This window comes from Podarcis cretensis (genome assembly GCF_951804945.1).
Source record: "Podarcis cretensis genome assembly, chromosome: 5".
Taxonomy (NCBI): Eukaryota; Metazoa; Chordata; class Lepidosauria; order Squamata; family Lacertidae; genus Podarcis; species Podarcis cretensis.
In genome coordinates, this window is record NC_137174.1 from 11,207,631 (window position 1) to 11,229,691 (window position 22,061).

The 22,061-nt window shown below is 43.6% G+C and overlaps 1 protein-coding gene and 1 long non-coding RNA gene across 2 annotated transcripts in view; one reads left to right on the plus strand and one right to left on the minus strand.

The window, feature by feature from the left end:
• The first annotated feature begins 2,785 nt into the window (after positions 1-2,785).
• Positions 2,786-5,416, plus strand: LOC307215810. The gene is made up of 2 exons (XR_013838623.1): positions 2,786-4,459; positions 4,891-5,416. It is a non-coding gene; the product is annotated as an uncharacterized lncRNA (long non-coding RNA).
• A 154-nt stretch (positions 5,417-5,570) lies between these two features.
• ERCC6 (ERCC excision repair 6, chromatin remodeling factor) overlaps positions 5,571-22,061 on the minus strand; it is a 52,142-nt gene continuing 35,651 nt past the window's right edge. The window contains exons 11-20 of the mRNA XM_079975094.1: positions 21,818-21,913; positions 20,053-20,271; positions 18,364-18,474; positions 17,217-17,336; positions 16,679-16,773; positions 14,152-14,297; positions 13,006-13,683; positions 9,083-9,251; positions 7,098-7,176; positions 5,571-6,031 (exon numbers count right to left, since the gene is read on the minus strand). Coding sequence (XP_079831220.1) covers positions 5,597-6,031; positions 7,098-7,176; positions 9,083-9,251; positions 13,006-13,683; positions 14,152-14,297; positions 16,679-16,773; positions 17,217-17,336; positions 18,364-18,474; positions 20,053-20,271; positions 21,818-21,913 — 2,148 coding nt within the window. The 3' untranslated portion in view covers positions 5,571-5,596. The remainder of the gene's footprint in view (positions 6,032-7,097; positions 7,177-9,082; positions 9,252-13,005; positions 13,684-14,151; positions 14,298-16,678; positions 16,774-17,216; positions 17,337-18,363; positions 18,475-20,052; positions 20,272-21,817; positions 21,914-22,061) is intronic.

Consider the following 22,061-nt stretch of genomic DNA (forward strand, 5'->3'; position numbering starts at 1 on the left):
GTGCAATTTGTACTCCCCAGGCTACCTCTTCTGGCCCGCTGCCTAATCTCACATCCTCTCCCCCTGATCAGCCAAGCAGCGAATTTATTTGGGCTTCCAAATAAAGAGAAACCTTTTATGCAGTCCAGCCCCCTTTTCACCCTCTCAGCTGTTTCCCGTGAAGTTGAACAACATATTGGAGGCAGGTTGCAGGGAGAGGGACATTTTCAACAGCTTAGGAAAAAGCTCAATAGCACCATGTATTGACCAAACTGCGGGAGGCAGTGGAAGACAGGAGTGCCTGGCATGTTCTGGGTCCATGGGATCACGAAGAGTCAGACACGACTAAACGACTAAACAACAACAACAAAATTTTGGCTTCAGAGAAATACTATGAAGTGTTAGTCACCCCAAACCCAGGAAATCTGGCTACTGCTTTAGAAGTAATGTCCATCTCAGTTTGGATCTGGGACTTCCAGATTATTGGCCACAAGACAAGCGTTTACATATTTATAGGAATAAACTTGTTCCAACTAGCTTATGATCAGTGATGGAGGTAGAGTGCCCCAGGTCTATCAGTGTTTTGCAGGAAGGATTAAATGCAGATGAGGAAACTTAGGTTGCAGTTAAAGCAGATTAAAGGGCTTTGCCGCCTTAGCAGAACAAATCTACTTATTTTTTAAAAAAAACCCTGGACTTTTTGCTGTTAGGAAAGTGATGGAGAAATGCATTGAAAATTGTGGAATGAGCAAATGATTAACAGGAAGAGGTATGAACACTGGGAGTGCTAGCTGACAACCCACATGGAACCAGGTGGTTTTCTTATAACCTTGCTAGATAATCAGTTTATTGCACAATGAATACACAATCATGACTAATCTGAGTGGGATCCAGCTATCATCCACGAAGGTGGAACTTCTGTTGCAAGGAGGAGGATATTGCATTTTCCCTGCACTGAAGGCTGCAATCAATTGTTACTGGAAACACGTCATTCTTTCCCCAACTCAAAAAGCTTAGCGATGGAGAAGTGGATGCTTAATTCAGATTTGGGAAAGGGAGCCTCACTCTGAAATTCAGCCAGCTGGTCACTCATCCCACAGCTCTGAGCCTTTGTCCCCTGCGTTCGGCTAGTCCGTGATGTCGACAGCATCAAAGAGAATTCACGGTATTATGAGGACAGCTTTGGTAATGTTGCAGAGAAACACCTGAAAAGGAATTGCTTACATGACCAACTGATATTCTTTCCTTCTGGACACACTACCAGTGCTTTCTTTTTCTTCTAAAAAAATGTTTAGGGGTACTCGCATTCTGAGACTCAGGAAACACTGTGACACAAAATGAGCCTGCCATCAGGAGTAGCAACGGAACTGACGATTCACCATGCTATTCAACGGAACTGACGATTCCCTGTGCTAGAGAAGAAACTAAAAATTTTAAGTTTCTTCTCCCGTTAGATGTTTAGGGGTATGCATACCCTTGCACCCCCCCAAAAAAAGGATTGCACACTGCTAAGGGCGTGCATTGGAGACTTAATAGTTAGGAAAAAAGAGATGCATTTATACTATGCATTAATTTTATTGTCACTGTTTTCTGGTCTTATTATTGCTATAAATTTCTATATTATTATTATTATTTTTTTTTTTTAAGTAATTTTTATTCAATTTTCCATATATTTTTTTTAACAAATAAAACAAAACAACAAAAAACAATAAAATGCAACATGTATAATTTCCTGCTCTTAATTTCATATTTCTTACTCTCCCGACTTCCTCGTACCTCCCCTTTCTGCATTCTCATGTCAAATTAATTAATTAACAAATCCCTCCCTTACTTTCAAATTTATTATAAAAACATTCATTTTCTTCCACTTAATCATTATCGCTGTTAACCCCTATTTTTCTTATTCAACATCAATCTAGCATTCACTAATTTTGGAATATTTCTTTAAATAGTCTTTAAATTTTTTCCAATCTTCTTCCGCCGTTGCTCTTCCCTGGTCTCGGATTCTGCTCGTCATCTCTGCCAGGCCCATGTAGTCAATCACTTTCATCTGCCACTCTTCCACGGTGGGTAGGTCTTGTGTCTTCCAGTACTTTGCTATAAGGATTCTTGCTGCTGTTGTAGCATACATAAAAAAAGTTCTATCCTTCTTTACAACCAATTGGCCGACCATGCCCAGGAGAAAGGCCTCTGGTTTCTTAGGAAAAGTGTACCTAAGTACCTTTTTCAGTTCATTATAGATCAGTTCCCAGAAAGCCTTAATCCTTGGGCATGTCCACCAAAGGTGAAAGAATGTTCCTTCTCTTTCTTTACACTTCCAACATTTGTTCTCGGGCGAATGATAGATTTTCGCAAGCTTGACTGGGGTCATGTACCACCTATAAATCATTTTCATAATATTTTCTCTCAAGGCACTACATGCCGTGAATTTAATCCCGGTGGTCCATAACTTTTCCCAGTCAGCAAACATTATGTCATGACCAATATCCTGGGCCCATTTAATCATTGCAGATTTAACCACTTCATCTTGTGTATTCCATTTCAACAGCAAGTTATACATTTTTGACAAGTTCTTAGTACTAGGTTCTAACAGTTCAGTTTCTAATTTTGATTTTTCCACCTGGAAGCCGACTTTCCTGTCTAGTTTAAAGACTTCCATTATCTGATAATAATGCAGCCAGTCTCTCACTTTCCCTTTTAACTTCTCAAAAATTTCTATATTATTGTAAGCCTCCTTATAACACAGGTTGTTGTTTTTTTTAAAAAAGCCATGATATAAATCTATTCAATAAAGAAATAAAAAAAATAAGGTTTAAGTGTGCTCACTGAATGATGAGCTACTTGCCTGGTGAGAAGACTGCTGACATCACAAAAGGTATAGGTAGATCCAAGAGTGCTAGAATCAGTGGCCTCTCTATAGAACAGTGGGCAAATGAAGTGAAGGAGTATTGGAAGCCCAGTTTAGGTTGCCATGTAGGTTGCTGAAATGAAAGGCATCCAAATGTTTTCGGAAATCCTTTTCCCCCTCATGTGTAGGGCTGCTTTAGCAAGAAAATCTGCAATCATGGTGTTTGGAGGAAGGGCTTTGGTATGGTAACTACCGGGGAACATTTTGGAACAAAGTGAAACAGATGGATTCCCCTTAAATCATAATGGAACCAGATGTCTTATACTTGAAATCCAAAAGGTTGTAAGAGCACCTTTTAATTTGGCAGGGAGAAGAAGGTGACTGGGGAGGAGGGCATCTGGTTTAGGGTGATTCAGTCCTTTAGATTCCATTCTAATCTAACCTGACCCCCAAGTGCTTAATGTAGGAAATCCAGAAATAAAGCTCTCTCAACTAATTGGTTCTACTTCAAGACTTCCTACAATGGAGAACACATCACACTCTAGGGCTAGGCAATTTGTTTCCATTGTTGAACTGCTCTTAAACATCAATATTTATCTGAAGATTCAACTGATACCTGCCCTCCTATAACTTAAACCATTCGATCTAGTTCTCTCCTTGGGTGCAGTTGAGAACAAATCTTTGCCCTCTTCTGTGCGACAGCCTTCGGGTATTTGAAGAGTGCTCTTGTCTTCCACCTATGAAGTCATTGGTGAAATTTGGGTAATATAGTTGGTGACTGTGTAACGTTACTGTTGCTGTTGATTTTATCCATGAATATGGATAATTGTCCTTAAAATGGAAATACTGAAGGGCAGTGTATGATTTTTTTTAAAAAAAAATATGTATTTTTAAAAATACATTGCTGTGAAGGAAAAGTGGGGTGGGAGCAGCAGATATGCTCACTGAGTCTTGCATAAAGCTCAGAGACAGACACTATCAGATGTATATTTGACCAAAATGGATAGATAACCATCAAATTCAATGTGATCTTTTAGCTGAATGACGAACAGGACAGTGACTTATAAAGTAGATTTATTTGTTGTAGGTGCAACTTATTTTATCACAAGTTGTAACTAAAGAGCTACATGATTTGTAGAAGTGCTTATTGTTACCAACTGCTTCAGTGTTAGTGGAGTATATGGCAGATCTTGATATTTTTGGCACACAAAATATTTTTGATATTTTGTTTTTCTGCATACAAAAGCCAGTATTGACATATCTCAATCAACGGAGTACCGCTAAGCACAAAAATCCCAACAAAATGAATTGTCCACGTTCTTGTCTCTAGATCTTCCGTGGTTTATTTCTTATTGCCAGAATTCTGCAACTGAGAGAGTAATAACATCAGACCGACCACACACATTGCCACCAACACCAGGAATCATGTCCATTCTTTACTCAAAGGAATTGATGAAGACTGTCAGTTACTAAGGTTGCCTTATTGCAGGGCAAACAATAAATCACTAAACTTTTTAGAAATCTTTTTCTGGCGTACTGTGCTTCAGTTTGCACTCATTATCATCTGCCCATAACTCGTGGAGTAAGAAATGTGCAAGTTCCCAATAGAACCATACCCCCGAAAAGAAAAAGGTGGTGTTGGCGGCAGAATCCGAGATCAGGGAGAAGAGTTGGTGGAAGAAGATTGGAAGAAATTTAAAATCTATTTACAGAAACATTGTAAAATTATTGAATGTTAATGACGTTGGAATGAAACGAAGTGTTTCTAGCAATAAGGTAAAATAAGAATATGCAAGAATGGATTAATATTAGATGAGAATTTGAAGTTAGATGAATTTGCTGAACAAATTTTTAAATGGAATACAAAAAAGGAAGGTGTGAGGAAGTCATGAAAATAAGTAAAAGAGTGGTAAGATATTGAAAGAGGGATTTTTATTTTTTAATTTTACGTTAAATTTTGGTTTTTGCATTTTCTTTGTGTGTTCTTTGTTTACTGTTTTGTAATCCTTTTTTTCTTGTAAAAAAACTTAATAAATATTATTTAAAAAAAAGAAAAGAAAAAGGTGGTGTTGGATGAGGCACCCTGTCCAAGTTTGTCTCAATCATATTCATTTAGTAACCAAAGAGAGAATCATGACTTCTCTCTAGCCAAGCCTATGGCTTCCAGCCACTGCAACAAGATAGGCATTCGAATGGATAACACCAAGAAACCCCTAACCGAGAGTGTGAGAACTTCTGATATAGAGGGAGACCTGCCCCTCCGTCATTGCTAACACCCAAATAGGACACTGAGTCCCAGATCTAGACCAGTTAAAATCCGGCAGTAGAAGAAGTTATCATCTACAGATCACTTCCGAAGAGTATACAGTGCATATATATCTCAGGATCAAATGCAATTATTCTTAACATTGTAAATCACTGTGATTACGCACCCGGTACCCACCTAAGATGTCATCATGTGCAATACACATTTGGACCAACAACTTGTACTTTCTGATTTTTATGGCGTAGGTTATCAGAAAGCGGAATGGAAATCCAGTTATAAATCAAGTATTTTGAGTCACAGTCGTGTTCTTTTGCAAAAAAACACTGGGCTGCTAGCGATGCATTTCGAGGTAGACGGCACTTCGTGTGTGAAACAGTATATAAAGGTATTTAAAGCAGAGCACCAGGCACCAACCAGCTCACTACATATGATGAGCACAGCATCACTTTAAAAGCTGACTGCAAAAAGTGTCGGATGGACAGCACACACCCAGCAATAATATGTCAGGTAAACTCTGGTTTTAAGTTCCAGAGTCCTTCCCCGCTCGGCCTCCTATAAAAAGTGCAGAGGTTTCTCAGGAGCTCTCGAAAGACTGAGGACTGTTCCACAGTCAGTTTTGATTCAAACTCCTGCAGTATTTCCTGAGTGCTGGCTTGACCAGGCACCCGGGCCTGGAAAGCCAAGAAGTTTCGGACGTCCATCAGTAACTCCTGATGTTCTGAAGCTACAGAGGGTGCAGCTGCTCCCTGCGGGAGATTCTCCTCCGTTTGACTGTCAGCTGTCTGGGATACAGTCAAATGGTTTCTTTCCCTCATTTTAGCTAGCAGAGATGATGAGTCCATGGCATTTGAAGAAGACTCTCCTGCTTCCACCCTTCCATCAAAGTGAGCGGGAGAAATATTTCTGCTTTTATTCTCTTCTCTCCTTTTCTCAAGATCCTGCAAACAGAAATGGGAAAATACTGAAGGAAGCTCTCATATACACAGAACCTCATCCCCTTGTGAAAAACAGCAGTTAATAGCGAGAAGAACAACAGAAATCTTCTGCAGATGGCGAACTGCCAAGGTAGTGTGAGCCCAGAAGTTTACAGGTCCATCTTTTCTTGGTCACGAAATCTCTGTGGCTTTATAGCTTAGTGATCAAGTAGCGGAAGGGCCAGTGTCACACCAGCCCTGTTTTACACTATCAATTCAAGTCATATTGGACCTATCAAAAATCGAGAAAAAATATATATGTAGGAAAGCATTTTCAAAACAGCAAAGGAGGTGATGATAATCTGCCAATGCAATAGGAACCAGTTGAAATTATAGACACACAAGATGCTTTTGTGAGAAGGTTTTGGGTAGCTTTTCATTTGTACAAGTTAGAACACTTATGGTGCCTTCTGTCTGCACACTGGCTAATCTGGATCCAGCCAATTGTGATTTGAAAACACACAATTCTAATTTCCTTATTATTTCCATATATACACAGAAATTGTGTGTGTGTGTGTGTGCACACGCGTGCACACATGTACACATCATTATATTGCTGTATAACGAATGTAATTTATAATAATTATTTGTAGCATATTTTATCATCTCTCTGGAAGATCAAATTACATATTCTGTGCTTCACTGGAAAACAATGGTTTTTTAAACTGAACAGTAACAGATGTGTTTTGTTAGCGCAAGTGTTAGCACTGAACACTGACAAATATATCAAACAACATCACATTAAAGTGGCAATCACTTTGCAAAGGGTGATATTTGTCTACATTTTGATAGCTTCAATGGATTATATTATACAGGCATGGCTTCTTTTGCACTTAGTTTGACATAAAACTGCATTTTTACTTGTCTCAGTCTCAGCCCCAGCTGCACTACTGAAAGGAAGGAATAATGCTCCTGTTTTTAAGTTTATCTCAGCTAGATTGAGCAGTCAGCAAGCAAATGATGATCTCTGCTGGGAGCTTTCAAGCTGTGGAATGATGTTGTAGGCTTGTCATATGAAGTGCTTATTCACCTTGCATTTCTTTCCTGGAGATGGAGAGGAGGTAGACTCTGTCACCAAGGTTGGGTTCCTCTTCTGACCAAATCTGCTTCTGAAACATACCAAAGAATTGCACACAAACTCTTTGCAAATGTATACCCGTGATAAGATAGATAAATGCAAGGGAATGCAGACACCTTTTTCCACCCGTGAATAACTTTCTGGGGACTGCATGCTCACGGTGGGTGAAGCCAGAGGCAAAAGTGGATGCAGCTGGAAGATGTGACTTTTACTTTGTACAGTAGGTTACATTCCAGCCATGTGAAGGCTAGGTAAAGGTAAAGGTAAAGGTACCCCTGCCCGTACGGGCCAGTCTTGACAGACTCTGGGGTTGTGCGCCCATCTCACTCAAGAGGCCGGGGGCCAGCGCTGTCCGGAGACACTTCCGGGTCACGTGGCCAGCGTGACATCGCTGCTCTGGCCAGAGCCAAAGCCGCACACGGAAACGCCGTTTACCTTCCCACCAGTAAGTGGTCCCTATTTATCTACTTGCACCCGGGGGTGCTTTCGAACTGCTAGGTTGGCAGGCGCTGGGACCGAGCAGCGGGAGCGCACCCCGCCGCGGGGATTCGAACCGCCGACCTTTCGATCGGCAAGCCCTAGGCACTGAGGCTTTTACCCACAGCGCCACCCGTGTCCCATTGTGAAGGCCAGAGGTTTCCACAAACCTATAGTCATCTTTCCACACACACCCCGACAATCAAGAGGCATTATCCTAGTTCAAGGGCACATTTCAGCCAGACAAAGCGCTCAGTATACCTGAAGGAGTGTCTCCACCCCCATCGCCAAACCTGGACACTGAGATCCTCCTCCCGAGGGTCTTCTGCTCTTCCCCTCATTGCAAGAAGTGAAGTTACAGGGAACCAGGCAGAGGGCCTTCTTGGCAGTGGCACCCTCCACTTCAGATGTCAAGGAGATAAAGAACTATACAACTTTTAGAAGACATCTGAAGGCAGCCCTGTTTCGGGAAGTTTTAATGTTTGATTTTATGTTTTAATATATGCTGTAAGCAGCCCGGAGTGGCTGGGGCAACCTAGACAGATGGGTGGGGTACTATTATTATTATTAGGTAAAGATAAAGGGACCCCTGACCATTAGGTCCAGTCGTGGCTGACTCTGGGGTTGCGGCGCTCATCTCGCTTTATTGGCCAAGGGAGCCGGCATACAGCTTCTGGGTCATGTGGCCAGCATGACTAAGCCGCTTCTGGCGAACCAGAGCAGCGCACGAAAACGCGGTTTACCTTCCCGCCAGAGCGGTACCTATTTATCTACTTGCACTTTGAGGTGCTTTTGTACTGCTAGGTTGGCAGGAGCAAGGACCGAGTAACGGGAGCTCACCCTGTCGCGGGGATTCGAACCGCCAACCTTCTGATCGGCAAATCCTAGGCTCTGTGGTTTAACCCACAGCGCCACCCGCGTCCCTATTATTATTATTATTATCATCAGATAGGCTGCAGAACAGCTCAGGACAGCTTCAGAGCACCTTGCAACTGTTCTGCTTAGGCACAAGCCCAGCTCCATGCTGCTCTGTGGGAGATTATGAGGGCTGAAGCAGAGAATCCAGGCAGTAAAATGAGTTTAAAATTTGATCGTCCATTTACCTTTCTCCTCTTGGTGAAACTTTACGGAGGTAAAGCATAATGGTACCGGAAGTATACAGTTGTACCTTGGCTGTCGACCGGAATCCGTTCTGGAAGTCATTTTGACTTCTGAAAACATTTGACAACCAAGGCGCAGCTTCCAATTGACTGCAGGAGCTTCCTGCACACAATCGGAAGCTGCGTCGGATGTTTGGCTTCCAAAGAATGTTCGCAGACCAGAACACTCACTTCCGGGTTTGCGGCGTTCGGGAGCCAAAATGTTTGACTCCCAATGTTTGACTTCCAAGATACGACTGTACTTCAGATATACAAACTAGTAAAAGTCAATGAATCTGAAAGTGGCGTCATAGACCTTACTTTGTTCTTGCTGGAAAACCAGCAGAAGTGGCTCCCTGGTATCGCTGCCGAGAGATCTTCAGCACTCTGAGGGCATCCTGAGCAACACGATTGGCTTCTGCTTCCACCAGCACGTAATCCGGACTGGAGGCTTCCATAATGGCATCGTGCTTCATTACACTGTGTATTCCTGGGAAAAAGGAGGAACATGGCTTGCTTCAAAAATCAGAAAGCACATTTTACAAGACCAATGGAGGGGCTTAGGCATGGGTGGTGCCAGGGGGGCAGGGAGCAAGCCCCCCAAACAAGGGAAAAGATTTATAATGAATTGAAAAAAATGTTGAAATCTACATTTATAAAGAAACCAGAGGCCTTTCTTCTTGGAATAACAGGTTTGGAATTGCCCAAGAAAGATGTTAAATTATTTTTGTATGCCACAACTGCTGCTCGTATTTTGTTAGCTAAAAAGTGGAAAAACCAAGAATTACCAAGAATAGAAGAATGGCAGATGAAGATGATGGATTTTTCGGAGCTAGCCGACCTAACCGGAAGAATCCGCAACCAGAAGGAGGAGGAGTATCGGGAAGAATGGAATAAATTTAATGATTATCTAGTTAAATTTGTTAAGGTAAATTAACTGAAAATAGCTTGCAGATACTTAATTGGCTTAGGATTTTATTTATGTTAAGTGATGAATTAATATGTTTTAATTCCATAAGGTGAAGATTTAAGGATGTTAATGTTTAAGTTAAATTTCATAAGAATTGGGATTTGGAAAACCGTTAAAAGGACATGCAATGAAATTCAACCAAGGGGAAGCGAGGAAGTCACCAAACAAAGTCAATAAGTGTAATTTTCAATAAGGCTATGATTTATGTTTGTATGTGTGTTTGTTTGTGAAAACTAATAAATTTTTTGAAAAACAAACAAACAAACAAGGAGCTCGTGCCCCACCATTTGCCCCCCCATTTCTGAACCTCTGTCATTAACATATGCTGCAATTTCTCTCTCTAGCCCACTTAGAAATATACCGTATTTTTCGCCCTACAGGACACACTTTTCCCCTCCAAAAATGAAGGGGAAATGTGTGTGCATCCTATGGGGCGAATGCAGGCTTTCGCTGAAGCCTGCAGAGCGAGAGGGGTCGGTGCGCACCGACCCCTCTCGCTCTCCAGGCTTCAGGAAGCTATCTGCAAGCCTTGGGAGCTCCACGGGAGTTCCCGTTGGGCTCCCAAGGACTGTGGATAGCAGCTTGCATCCTGAAGCCCAGGGCGCGCTGCACAGCGCGCCCTGGCCTTCGGGCAGATATCGGGCAGCCCCACAAGCTCGGGGGACAGCGGGGAGGCCGAGCGCCGCCATCCCGCTATTCCCCAACCTGGTTTGGAGGCTGGTGGTGGGGAGAAGCGGCCTTCTCCCCAGCGCCAGCCCCACAAGCTCGGGGGACAAATATGCGCAAGCCTGGGGAGACTGGCGTGACTTCCCACCGGGCTCCCTAGGCTTGCGGATAGCAGCCTGTTCTGGGGCTGGGGAAGCTCGGGAATCCCCAGCCCCCCCCTTTATTCCCCCCCCCCCAAAAAAAACCTAGGTGCGTCCTATGGGCCGGTGCGCCCTATGGGGCGAAAAATATGGTACTTTGCCCCTTCTGTCCGCTCCCAGGAATTTCTTTCTGGTGCAGCCACAGGACTAAGCTTACAGTAATCCTTGAGACATTTTTCAATCTAAAAGAACAGCTCTAAGGGCTAAAGATTAGCACTCTACAATACCACGATTAACACAACAGAAGAAATAAGTACAACCTTGCTAAAGATTTCCCGTATCTCTTTTATGGGAAGAAAAATTTTGCTCAATGACCTTAGCCTAGCATGGAAGGTCCCTGAAGCTCCCCAAATATTACCAAATGATTTCTACCTAGACTACTATTGTCATGGGGTGAGAAATATGTAAGAGAGGGTAGATAAAATAACATCCTAGTAATTACCACGCCAGCCTCGATCCAAAGCATCTAATTAACAGATAATTAATATCTGAGAGGTAGTGTAAGTGGTTAAGTGCCAGACTAGGATGTGGGAGACCAGGATTCAAATCTCCACTTGGACATGAAGCTCACTGAGTGCCCCTGGGCCAGGCACTGCCTCTCAACCTCACAGGGTTGTTTGTGGGGATTACAGTATTTTTCGCCCTATAGGACGCACTTTTTCCCCTCCAAAAATGAAGGGGAAATGTGTGGGCATCCTATGGGGCGAATGCAGGATTCAGGAAGCTCTGCGCAACCCTTGGGAGACCGGCGCGACTTCGCTTGCGGATAGCAGGCTGTTCTGGGGGCTGGGGTCAGGGGAAGCTCTATGGGGCGAAAAATACGGTAAATGAGGAGGGGAAGATCATGTACGCTCCTTGGAGAAAAAGGTAGCCTATAGATGCAATAAATAAAGTATACACAGGCTACAAATATGCATGAACTTACATACAAGTTCAATTCAACAGTTTACTGGGACTGATTCATGATTTATTATCAGAAGCCCCAAGACCAGTATTGTAACTGGTAGTCAGGGATAAAAATGATCCATACAGAATGACAAGTTTATAAGGAAGCTCACAGGGTATTGCATCTCCTTACACAAATTCCATGAAGGAAAGGTTCTTTTCCACATGACAATTCTATTTTTTTATATATATTTTTGGATCTTAAAAACAAAACAAAACCCTGAATCAATAATGCAAAACAAGCAAATCTATTTAACATTTCTAATTATTGTTCAAGTGGCAGAATTTGGCTTATCCTTGTATCATATTTATAAAAGTATTTACATGCTGTCCACCAATACAAAACATCAAGTTGGGATAAAAATAATCATAAAAATGACTGGCTCGCCTTAAGAATATTTAAACAAAAATACTTGAGCTAGAAGAGCACTCCACATCTTGGGTCTGGCAACAGTAAATGCTTGACTTGCAGTTGAAGTTAGCTGGACTTCTGTGAAATGGGGACAACTGTCAGTGCTCTTCCAGATTATATCAGAGATCAAGCTGGGATAAGAGAGCTCAGGGGGTTCTTTTTAAATATATATATATATTTATTAAAGATTTCTTGGTTTACAAAAGTATGCGCCATGTCTCTTTTTTCAAGTTACATTTTCTACAGATCAGTTTCATTTGTTGAGACATTAGTGTTACATTAGGAAGAAAAGGGGGAAAGAGGTGATGAGGGAATGGTGAGTGGGGTGGGGTCGGGGGGCGATGCTTCTATTCTACTTAGTGTATGTGTGGGGTTTTGTGTCAGCGTCACTTGTGTGGGTTCTCTTTACTATTCGCTTGTATTCCTTTGGTGGTGAGAGAGGTTGGGGTGCCCTAGGGTGTGGTTGGTTGTCTTTGATTGGCTGTAGTGAAATTTGTTTTTGTGTGTGAGTGGTGTGTGTGTGTGTTTGGATCAGGTTAGCCAGATTGATTTGTATGCTGTTGGTGGGTTCTTGTTGTCTTGTTGGGCTGTGTATGTGATAAAGTGTAACCATACTGGGGTGAAGGCGCTTTCTTCAATTTGTCCCTGTGTCAGTTTCAGTTTGTTGATTAGTTTTTCTAATAAGGCTGTTTCCCATACTATTTGATACCATTGGTCTATGTTCACTCCTGACAGATCTCTCCAGTGCCTGGCTATGTTGTTTCTGGCTGCTGAGAGTAGGTGGGTTATGAGTTCTTTGTGATGTAAATGGGCATTGTTGTCTTGGAAGATGTATAGTAGGGCCAGTTCTGGGGTGCCCTCTAATCTCAGGGGGTTCTTAAAGTATCCTGGGCCCACGTTGTTCAGGGCTTTGTCTATTAATACAAGAACCTCGAACCTCGCTGGTAACATCTGGCAGTGCAGATGTTTTAGCAGAGGTGGCGCACGCTGCCATCCGCAATGGGCCTTCTGGGCCTGTGCCAGGCTAAATTCTGCACAAGGAGAGAGTTACCTGATTTTTTGAAAAGCTTCTCCAAAACATAATCCTCAACTTTCTTGGGATGCTTTTCTTCCTCGCTGTCCTCCTTTCGGTACTTTCTCTGCTTCACAAGGTGAGGAATCCGCTGGCCCTCAAATCTGGCATCCCGAGAACGTTCCTGCTTCCGTGGCCTGTGCTTGTGATGTTTCGTTTTCGAGGTGTGCTTGCTGCAATTATTCTCCGGTTCCTCATTCCCATCCTGCGCCTGGCAATGGCTATTTTTCTCATGTAGGAGATCAGGCCGACTTTCAACAAATACGCTTGTATCACCAACGGGAAAGGAATCCAAACACGCCATGTTCTCGGGCGCTTCTTTCTTCTCCAACTGCGCTCCCTCATCACCTGATCCTAAAGCTTTCTCTTCCACTCCACTCAACGGATCTGTAGGAGCAGCTGCCGTCATCCAAGCATCGCTTTTGGGAAGACTGCAAATCCGAGGAGACATTTCTGTGCTGTGCTTGACTGTTTCATCTGGTTCTGTTGCTGCAGTAGGTGAACTTACACGCTGTCTTTCCGAGAAGGCATCTGGCAGCCTGGTGCTTGTGGGTGATGTACGTCCTGCAAGGCGGTGCCGTCGCTTAGAAGCATCAGGTAAGTTCACAGCTTTACGCTTTAACTGCCATTTGGGTGTTGGAACATCAGAGCCAGTGCCTGAAATGAATTACACAGAAAATCACTGGCTGTTGCTATCCCATGTTTTGTTGTGCAGGTGCTACAATTCCTCATCAGGTAAAAAGGTAAAGGTAAAGGTACCCCTGCCCATACGGGCCAGTCTTGACAGACTCTGGGGTTGTGCGCCCATCTCACTTAAGAGGCCAGGGGCCAGCGCTGTCCGGAGACACTTCCGGGTCACGTGGCCAGCGTGACATCGCTGCTCTGGCGAGCCAGAGCCGCACACGGAAACGCCGTTTACCTTCCCACTAGTAAGCGGTCCCTATTTATCTACTTGCACCCGGAGGTGCTTTCGAACTGCTAGGTTGGCAGGCGCTGGGACTGAGCAGCGGGAGCGCACCCCGCCGCAGGGATTCGAACCGCCGACCTTTCAATCGGCAAGCCCTAGGCGCTGAGGCTTTAACCCACAGCGCCACCTGCGTCCCCCCAATTCCTCATCAGACATACCTGCAAATATAGCGCTGGTTTCGGTCCCTTGTGTCCCATCTGGGCTGCTCAACGTAAAGAGTTCATAGAGGTCGTTTGATTTGAAGAAGCGCCTCTGCTTTGGATCCTTCAACACTCTATTTGTTAGAAACTGTTTGAAGATTTGTCTGGAAAAAAACACAGAATTTTGTGTTAAGATATGCATAGCTTTCTGTTCAAAGTACTAAACTTAACATTGCGAATTTTACCCCAGGGAAAAATTACACAGTGCAGCAAGACTCTTGCTTCACATGAATGCTCTGAGTTGCTTTGGTAACTTTTAAGCAATCCACAAACTGCTAACCATATGAGTTTACTGCACTTAATCTCATGACACACCAAAGATATATCCCACGAGACACTGTTTATCCACAGCAGAAAATACAAACAAAAAGGAAATCCCCATAAAAGAGGAGGAAGGGGGAAAGAAAGCTAAATCCAGCAAGAAGTTTGGCAGAGGGTTCAAACCAACAAGCTATAATAAAAATTGCTTCAGAGATGGTAATATTAAAAGAAAAACTTGAGGGGAGTGAGAATATGGAACTGAGGGGAGCTATGCTCATCATTAAGCCTATCAATGATAACTTTTAACACTAAATTCACACTAGTCACCCACATAGTACCTGCTTCAGGGGCTTCCTGATACAGAGCCAACATTTTTCTGGTACATTTGCATCCCAGCATCTCATAATAAAAGAACCAAGCAAACCCCAGCCTAGAGAGGGCAAGTGAGATGATCTTAAAAGCTTAGAGACTGGTTAGAATAAAAACAACTTCTCCGGGACTTGAACCTTAGTCTCCTGCGTCAAACCTACAAGCTGTGGTTGTGCACTGGCCAGGCTTAGATGTCACAGCCAAACCATGGTTAGGACACGAGGAATATGCTGCAGAACGTATTGCTTTTTTCTTTACACCACGTCAGTGAGGCCAAGAGAGGGGTCCTGTCATCTGGGCAGCCCAGGACTGCCATACTGCTAACGCAGCAGTTTGACTTCACCCCCGGAGGCGCACTCCACTGACAGAGGGATGCCAACAACAGCAATAAGGCTCCTCCTCAGCTTCCAGGTTCGTGATAATTCTATTTACTGTGACATCTAAATCAGACAAGCGATGGTTGTTACTGAGCATAATTCACAGATATTACGGTTTGAGATAGGTTCCTAATTCGGGCTTGGAAGTGATCTATGCTCCATACAAACTTACAGCAGATTCTCAGTTACTGAACCATTGTTTTGCTCATGATGTCTAAGCCGCTTATTTCAGGCACAAACAGCTCCTGTCCTACTGGAAGTGGCTACCAAATGTTATTCTCTACTGTCAGAAAAGGCTTCCTAAGGCTTGTTGGATGGAAGAAGCTAGATCCACGGATACAGATTTGTGTCAGTTTTTACAGAAACAGGACATGCAAACTTTTGTTACGCTATACTGCCAGCCTTTAAAGTGTTGATCCGTTCTGGGACAGGGTGGGGTGGTTTGGAAGGAAGGAAGGAAGGAAGGAAGGAAGGAAGGAAGGAAAAGAAAGGACACCTTTTCTCTTTCCCATGTCTCCAAAGACCTTCCTTTGTGTGCAATGTGCTTTGTGTTCAGCCCAGTGGTGTAGCGTGGGGGGTGCAGGGGGGGCCGGCCGCACCGGGCGCAACATCGGGGGGGGGGCGCTCGCCGCCTCCAGAGTTGCCGAAGAGCCTCGGGCGCAGGCTGTAGCAGAGCCCCATGTCTCGCGGAACCGACGAGCTGTGCCCGCATCCGGGCTGAAGGCATCAGGCAGGCAGCGGCTCTCAGCGCTCGCCGCGCCAGGCAGCCCCACCGCCGCCGATGCTGCTGCTGCAGCTGCTGGGCCATGTTGCATTTTCCTTGCCTCTCTGCCCTCCTCCTTCTCCAGGCAAGCGGTGTCGTGTGGGCGGCAGTGCCAGCGGCAACTCGCCTCAGATCACCTGACACGGACCCGCCACCGCCGCCGTGGCTACCTTACCGTAAATACCCCAGCCCAGGCAGCAGCAAGAAGAAGCTGGCAACGGCAGCAGGTTAGGGGTTAGGGGCGCAAATTACTTGCCTTGCCCCGGGTGCTGACAACCCACGCTACGCCGCTGGTTCAGCCCCCAAACTGAACATTTTGTAGCTATGTAGTAGCTGCATTCACCAAGATATACACAAGCAGCATGCACTTCCAAGTAGCCCCTGTCCTGCCACTGCGCTCCTTGCTTAGCACAAATGGTGACACACAAGCCAAGACATACCCCTTTCCCCCAGCCCTCCCACCATCCATGGCTGGAATTTCTCTTTGCACATGTTGTCGGCATGGGCTGAAAAAGAACATGATGCAGCAAAACGGCTGAAGCTAAGTAGGTTTGAGCCTGGTTAGTGCCTGGATGGGAGGCTGCCTGAGAACCCTTTGTACACCACTTTGTAAGTTTCACAGAAGGGAAAAAAAACAGCAAAATACAAATAAATGCTGTTCCTCAGAGCTGCACCTTGTGAAACACTAGCAAGTCAATGTGAGTGTGCCACTCACCTGTGGTAAATCTTTTCTTCGATAGTGCCAGCAGTAAGAAGTCTGTACACGGTTACTTCTCTCATCTGGCCTATTCTCCAAGCACGTTCGCGAGCCTAGAATACAAAGAAGTGTTTTGCAAACGGCATTTTCAGACACAACATTCCGGAAGCCAGACCAAATTAAAAACCTTGACTAATTGCTTAAAAGCAGCCACATCGCCGCCTTTAGAAAAAGAAGCAGAGATGCAATTTTTTGCATGAAAATAGTTCAGGGGAAGAGGATTAAATCGCACTCCATCCGCACTGTGATTAAAAACTGGACCAGGATTCCCAGAGCTACGTTTTCTAAAGGAAGAGATGTGAGTGGTTCTAAGCACATTTGGCTAAAACACCTTCAACATGGATGTGCAGACTGGAAAACCACAGTAGTTCAACATCCTGAGCCTTGCATGCTTCTGAATGGTCAAAGTTAAGACATCCTGGCTCAAGGCAGATGTTGAACTGGCTTATTTATAAAGGTACATCTCAGATTTAATATTCTTTCCCATGAAACCTACCTGAGTGTCTGTGCTGGGATTCCAGTCGGGGTCATAAATAATCACTCTGTCTGCACCCGTCAAGTTAATACCAAGCCCACCGACTCGAGTGGTAAGTAGGAATACAAATAAGGATTCGTCCTGTAAATACATACACCATAAGGCACATTTAGGAAAAGTTTAAAAATGTGTTTGTAGGTCTTTCCCGCCTAAGGATGCAGTGAACATGCTTCTTGGCTGCCCAAGGTTGTAAAATCCTAAACATGGGAACAAATTCCACTAAAATAAAGCTAAAACTAACTTACACCTGTGATTCACATATAGCAAACAGTTATTTGCATGTGCGTTCAAAGGAGCAAAGCCAAACATCTGCAAAGTTCAAGTGCTAAGAATTATTACAGCTGATCAAATAATTGTTGTGACATGGGAACCATTAGAACTGAACAGAATAGTTGAAGGAAAACCTTTATTCACTGTTCCGTCTGAACTGTGAAACTAAATTTAAACCCTGCCAGGCTTGAAATTCAAAGGGTGGGTGGGTGGTTGGGCAATTTATGCAGTTTTAAAAACTATTTAGGAGCTATGGAAGTGATAAATAATAATCACAGTACAGTGGTACCGTAGTTCTCAAACTTAATCTGTTCCGGGAATCCGTTTGACTCCCGAAACTGTTTGCAAACCAAGGCGCAGCATCCGATTGGCTGCAGGAGCTTTCTGCACTCAATTGGAAGCCATGTTGGATGTTTGGCTACCGCAAAATGTTCGCAAACTGGCACGCTTACTTCTGGGTTTGCAGTGTTTGGGAGCCGATTTGTTCGACAACTAAGCTGTTTGAGAACCAAGGCACCACTGTAACTTTAATTTTAAATATTGGTGCATCTTCGAATCTCATCCTTTCCTGTTATGTAGCAGCAACAACAACAGCAGCAGCAACAACAACAACCACAACAACATTAATAATAATAGTTATTATCGGAACCTGGTAAATGTTTTGTTATTTTGAGTAATCCCTCATTCAAAATGTGTTGGGAATGCTGCACCAGAGGTTTCCTACAAGTCTTTTCATCTGAGTCTTGCTCTTCTTGTTAACCCTTACCAAACTGAATGCTAAATTCAATGCTTCTCCAACAAAGATCAGAGACTACCTGGCTGATCCAGAGTTTCTTACCTCATTAAATCTTGCAATAAGGGGTTGCCTTGATGCCACTGTTGTGGTACCATCCATCTTTAGATAGGAATAGCTTCTCTGCTTTAGAAACGCTTCGAGAATGTGCAGCATCTGCAAAATTGAGGGGGGAAAGATTTATGCTGAGCAGGAAAACAAAATCAAAAGTCACCGTACAGCATAAAAACTAATGGCAGAGATCATGATGATGATGACTTATTAAATGTCTATACTGCCACTCGTCCGAAGATCACAGGGTGGTTTACAATATAAAAACAGAAAAATACATTTAAACACTTCTCTCGTACAGAAATTGTTTCTGCCCACCCATGCCTAATAAGTTCAAAGCAGGTTCTAAGTAGGACATTTTTCAGCCACAAATTAAAATCCAGTATGTGCAACTGAAATTAGAATAGGGAATGCTCTCACTAAAGTACCAAAACCTGATTTTATTCATTATCTAATGGACTTAAAAATGGAAGATTCACTTTTACCCCTAATTTTTTTTTTTAATACCAGTTAATCCAATTAATAGCTATCTTATTTAGGTATATTAAAGGCTTGGTGCTAGCGGATGTCAGGGAAATTGTTCAGCATATATTGACAGTGGCATGAGCAACTATCTGTTATAATTTGGGGGGGAGGGGAGGGAGAAGGACTCCAACATTGGAATGGTAAAACTGATCAACAGAGTCATAAAAGCGAGGCAATCTTATCTCTTTGTTGAAAAATCTAGTTTTCATAATTGAAAACAGGTGTAAGAAGTGCAAGAAAATGTAAATCCACACACATTGTTGAGAATATTGTGAAATATTTTATGTATTGGAAGAAATTGGCATATGCATTTCTATTTGAATTCTTTAGGTGGTTCTATGTTGGAAATTTGCATCTATTTATCTACTACGTATCTTGCTAAATTGTACCCTGTTATTTTTATTTTTCTCAGTACAGTGGCAAAGGACCCCTGACTGTTAAGTCCAGTCGCGGACGACTCTGGGGTTGCAGTGCTCATCTTGCTTTACTGGCTGAGGGAGCTGACGTTTGTCACAGCTTCCGGGTCATGTGGCCAGCATGACTAAGCCACTTATGGTGAACCAGAACACCATTTACCTTCCCGCCGGAGCAGTACCTATTTAGCTACTTGCACTTTGACGTGCTTTCGAACTGCTAAGTTGGCAGGAGCAGGGACCGAACAATGAGAGCTCACCCCATCGCAGGGATTTGAACCGCTGACCTTCTGATCGGCAAGCCCTAGGTTCTGTGGTTTAGACCACAGTGCCAACCGCACCTCAGTTTAAGAACAGCCCTGTATACGAACTATTCAATATATGAACTCCGCAAAACCGGAAGTAGTGTTCTGGTTAGCGAACTTTACCTCGGTTTGCGAACAGAAGGCCTCCTTAGGGAAAGTGCGCCTCAGTTTAAGAACAGCTTTGGTTTAAGAATGGACTCCCGGAACAGATTAAGTTCGTAAACCGAGGTACCACTGTATTGTTATCATGTATTTATTTGAAAATATAAAGGAAAACATTTGTGCATATTCCCCAGGCATGTCAATCAGAACTACACAGAACCTTGCCCCTTGGCTTTAAAACGTTGCTTTCTGCGAGGATTCTGCAGGCAACTTTCTAGTATGCAGCATCAGGTCACAGCTGTGGGCTTCAGACAGAGAAGATGCAAAGTGTGATTTACCTGCCGAGACTGAGTAAAGAGAAGTACTCTGTGGCCTTGCTTGTGCCATATTTTCAGCAGAGACTCTACAACTATCATTTTCCCAGAACGCTTCCAGAATCCAAAATGGTCTTCTTCCTTCAATTCTTCATCAGGGACACCCTTCAAAATTTTAGGACCACCGGAAAAGAGGTCTGGGTGGTTGCAGATCTTTCTCAGGGCCACCAATCCGGAGAAAATCTACACGGAGGATAGCCAAATGTTTATTCTCTGCATGTTCCGGTCCTTCCACATTTAAGCCAGCATAACAGATCAGAATGAAAGCAAGTGGACACTGGAAGAAGGTTTTCAACAAGAGACTAGGGCTCTTATATCGTAACATATCACCAGCTAAACTTTGCAGTATATTAAGGCATCTGGGAGGAGGAAAGAAAGCGGGGAGGGAAAAGGCAGCTGCTGGCCATGCAGACGATTTGTGTCACTGTGCGCAACTTCTGCCTCTTCCTGGTGAGGCTGGGCAGACAGTGCTGCCCGGGGCAGAGCCTATAAGCCTGGGTACCGCATGACATGGCACTGCAGAGCTGCCCATTTCCCTGGAACCGCCAGCTGTGGCTCGTCCTGACGACAGCCGCTTGCTGCTTAAGAAGAAGTGGCTACCAGGAGCCACCATTCTGCTTGGTGCAAGGAGGGAGGAGGCAAAATGGAAGCAAGGAGAAATTCCAACGAAAGAAGAATGGCAGACGAAATTAATGGACTATGCAGAATTGGACAAAATGACAGGAAGGATTCGAAACCTGCGGGACCAGAGATTTACAGAAGATTGGAAGAAGTACATGAATTATTTGAAGAGCAATTGTAACCAACAAATTACGTTAGTAGGACTACAAGAAGTTTTGTAAGGAGAAATATACAAAGTGTTACAAAGTAGAAAAAGATAGAGATATTGGTTATGAGTTTGAAATGTTGTAGGGAAGATAAGAAATGCATACTGAGAGATTAGATTGGAAAATTTTCAGACAGGATTGATGGAAGTCAAAAATTTGAATAAGATGTAAAAGTATGTTTAATTACTGTTGAAAATGATATGTTAAAGAAAACACTAATAAAAAATTATATTTTTTTTTTTAAAAAAGGAGGGAGGAGGCAGCCTGCCAACGCTCGCACGGCTAGAAAAAGATACGAAGATGTTGGCAGGCAGGCAAGCACGACTCCCGAGCCTGGTAGCTGCGCCGCAGAGGGCGAGTGGGCAAGCATCAGGTGGCCTACTGAAGTGTGCAATGCCGCTGGCACAAGCAGGGACTCGCGATACATTGCCTGATTGGAAATTCTGAAATCGCTCTCACAATTTTAACCTTAAACCGGTTTCAGGCAATGCACTGATACATCTCCCAGGCCTACGAGAGACGTTTATTTCTCCCTCAGTAAAACTACTATAATTCTCATGCCAAATAAGTTATGCACTGCCAAAGGTACTGGCTGCAGAATTCACTCTTTCAATTCCACTGCCACTCCTCTGCTTTTCTTCCTACAGTGCTTGTTTTCACTGAGACATATGCACTACATGAAAATGCAGCTCCTTAGATTGAAGACGTTGGCCAGCGCAAATTTAAAGGACTTATTTGAGAACTGTAAAGGTAAATATGCTATGTTGTTGGTTCTGTTAACTTCTCATGCCTACTAACTAACCCTCTGCTAGTGCTCTGCTAAGCTGTTTGACAGCAAATGGAAAAGATGAACTTTTTCCTTTCATGCTATCTAGCACGCCAATTTCTTCCTTTGCACTGACCTGCATGTCTCCGTTGAGAATCTGATAAACCTCTTTGGAATCGATAAACGTTTTGTATACTTTGTGCTGCTCATCTGTCAAACGGCAAAACAGTACCTAAAAAAGAGACACTGCAGACATTATTACATGTAGAAAGTATGGAGCTATACTTAACATGAATGAAAAATACAGATCCTTCCCCAAGGAGCTCACGATCTATGAACTGGCATAGGTTTTGCTTTTATCGCAGGGATTAGCAGCTCTG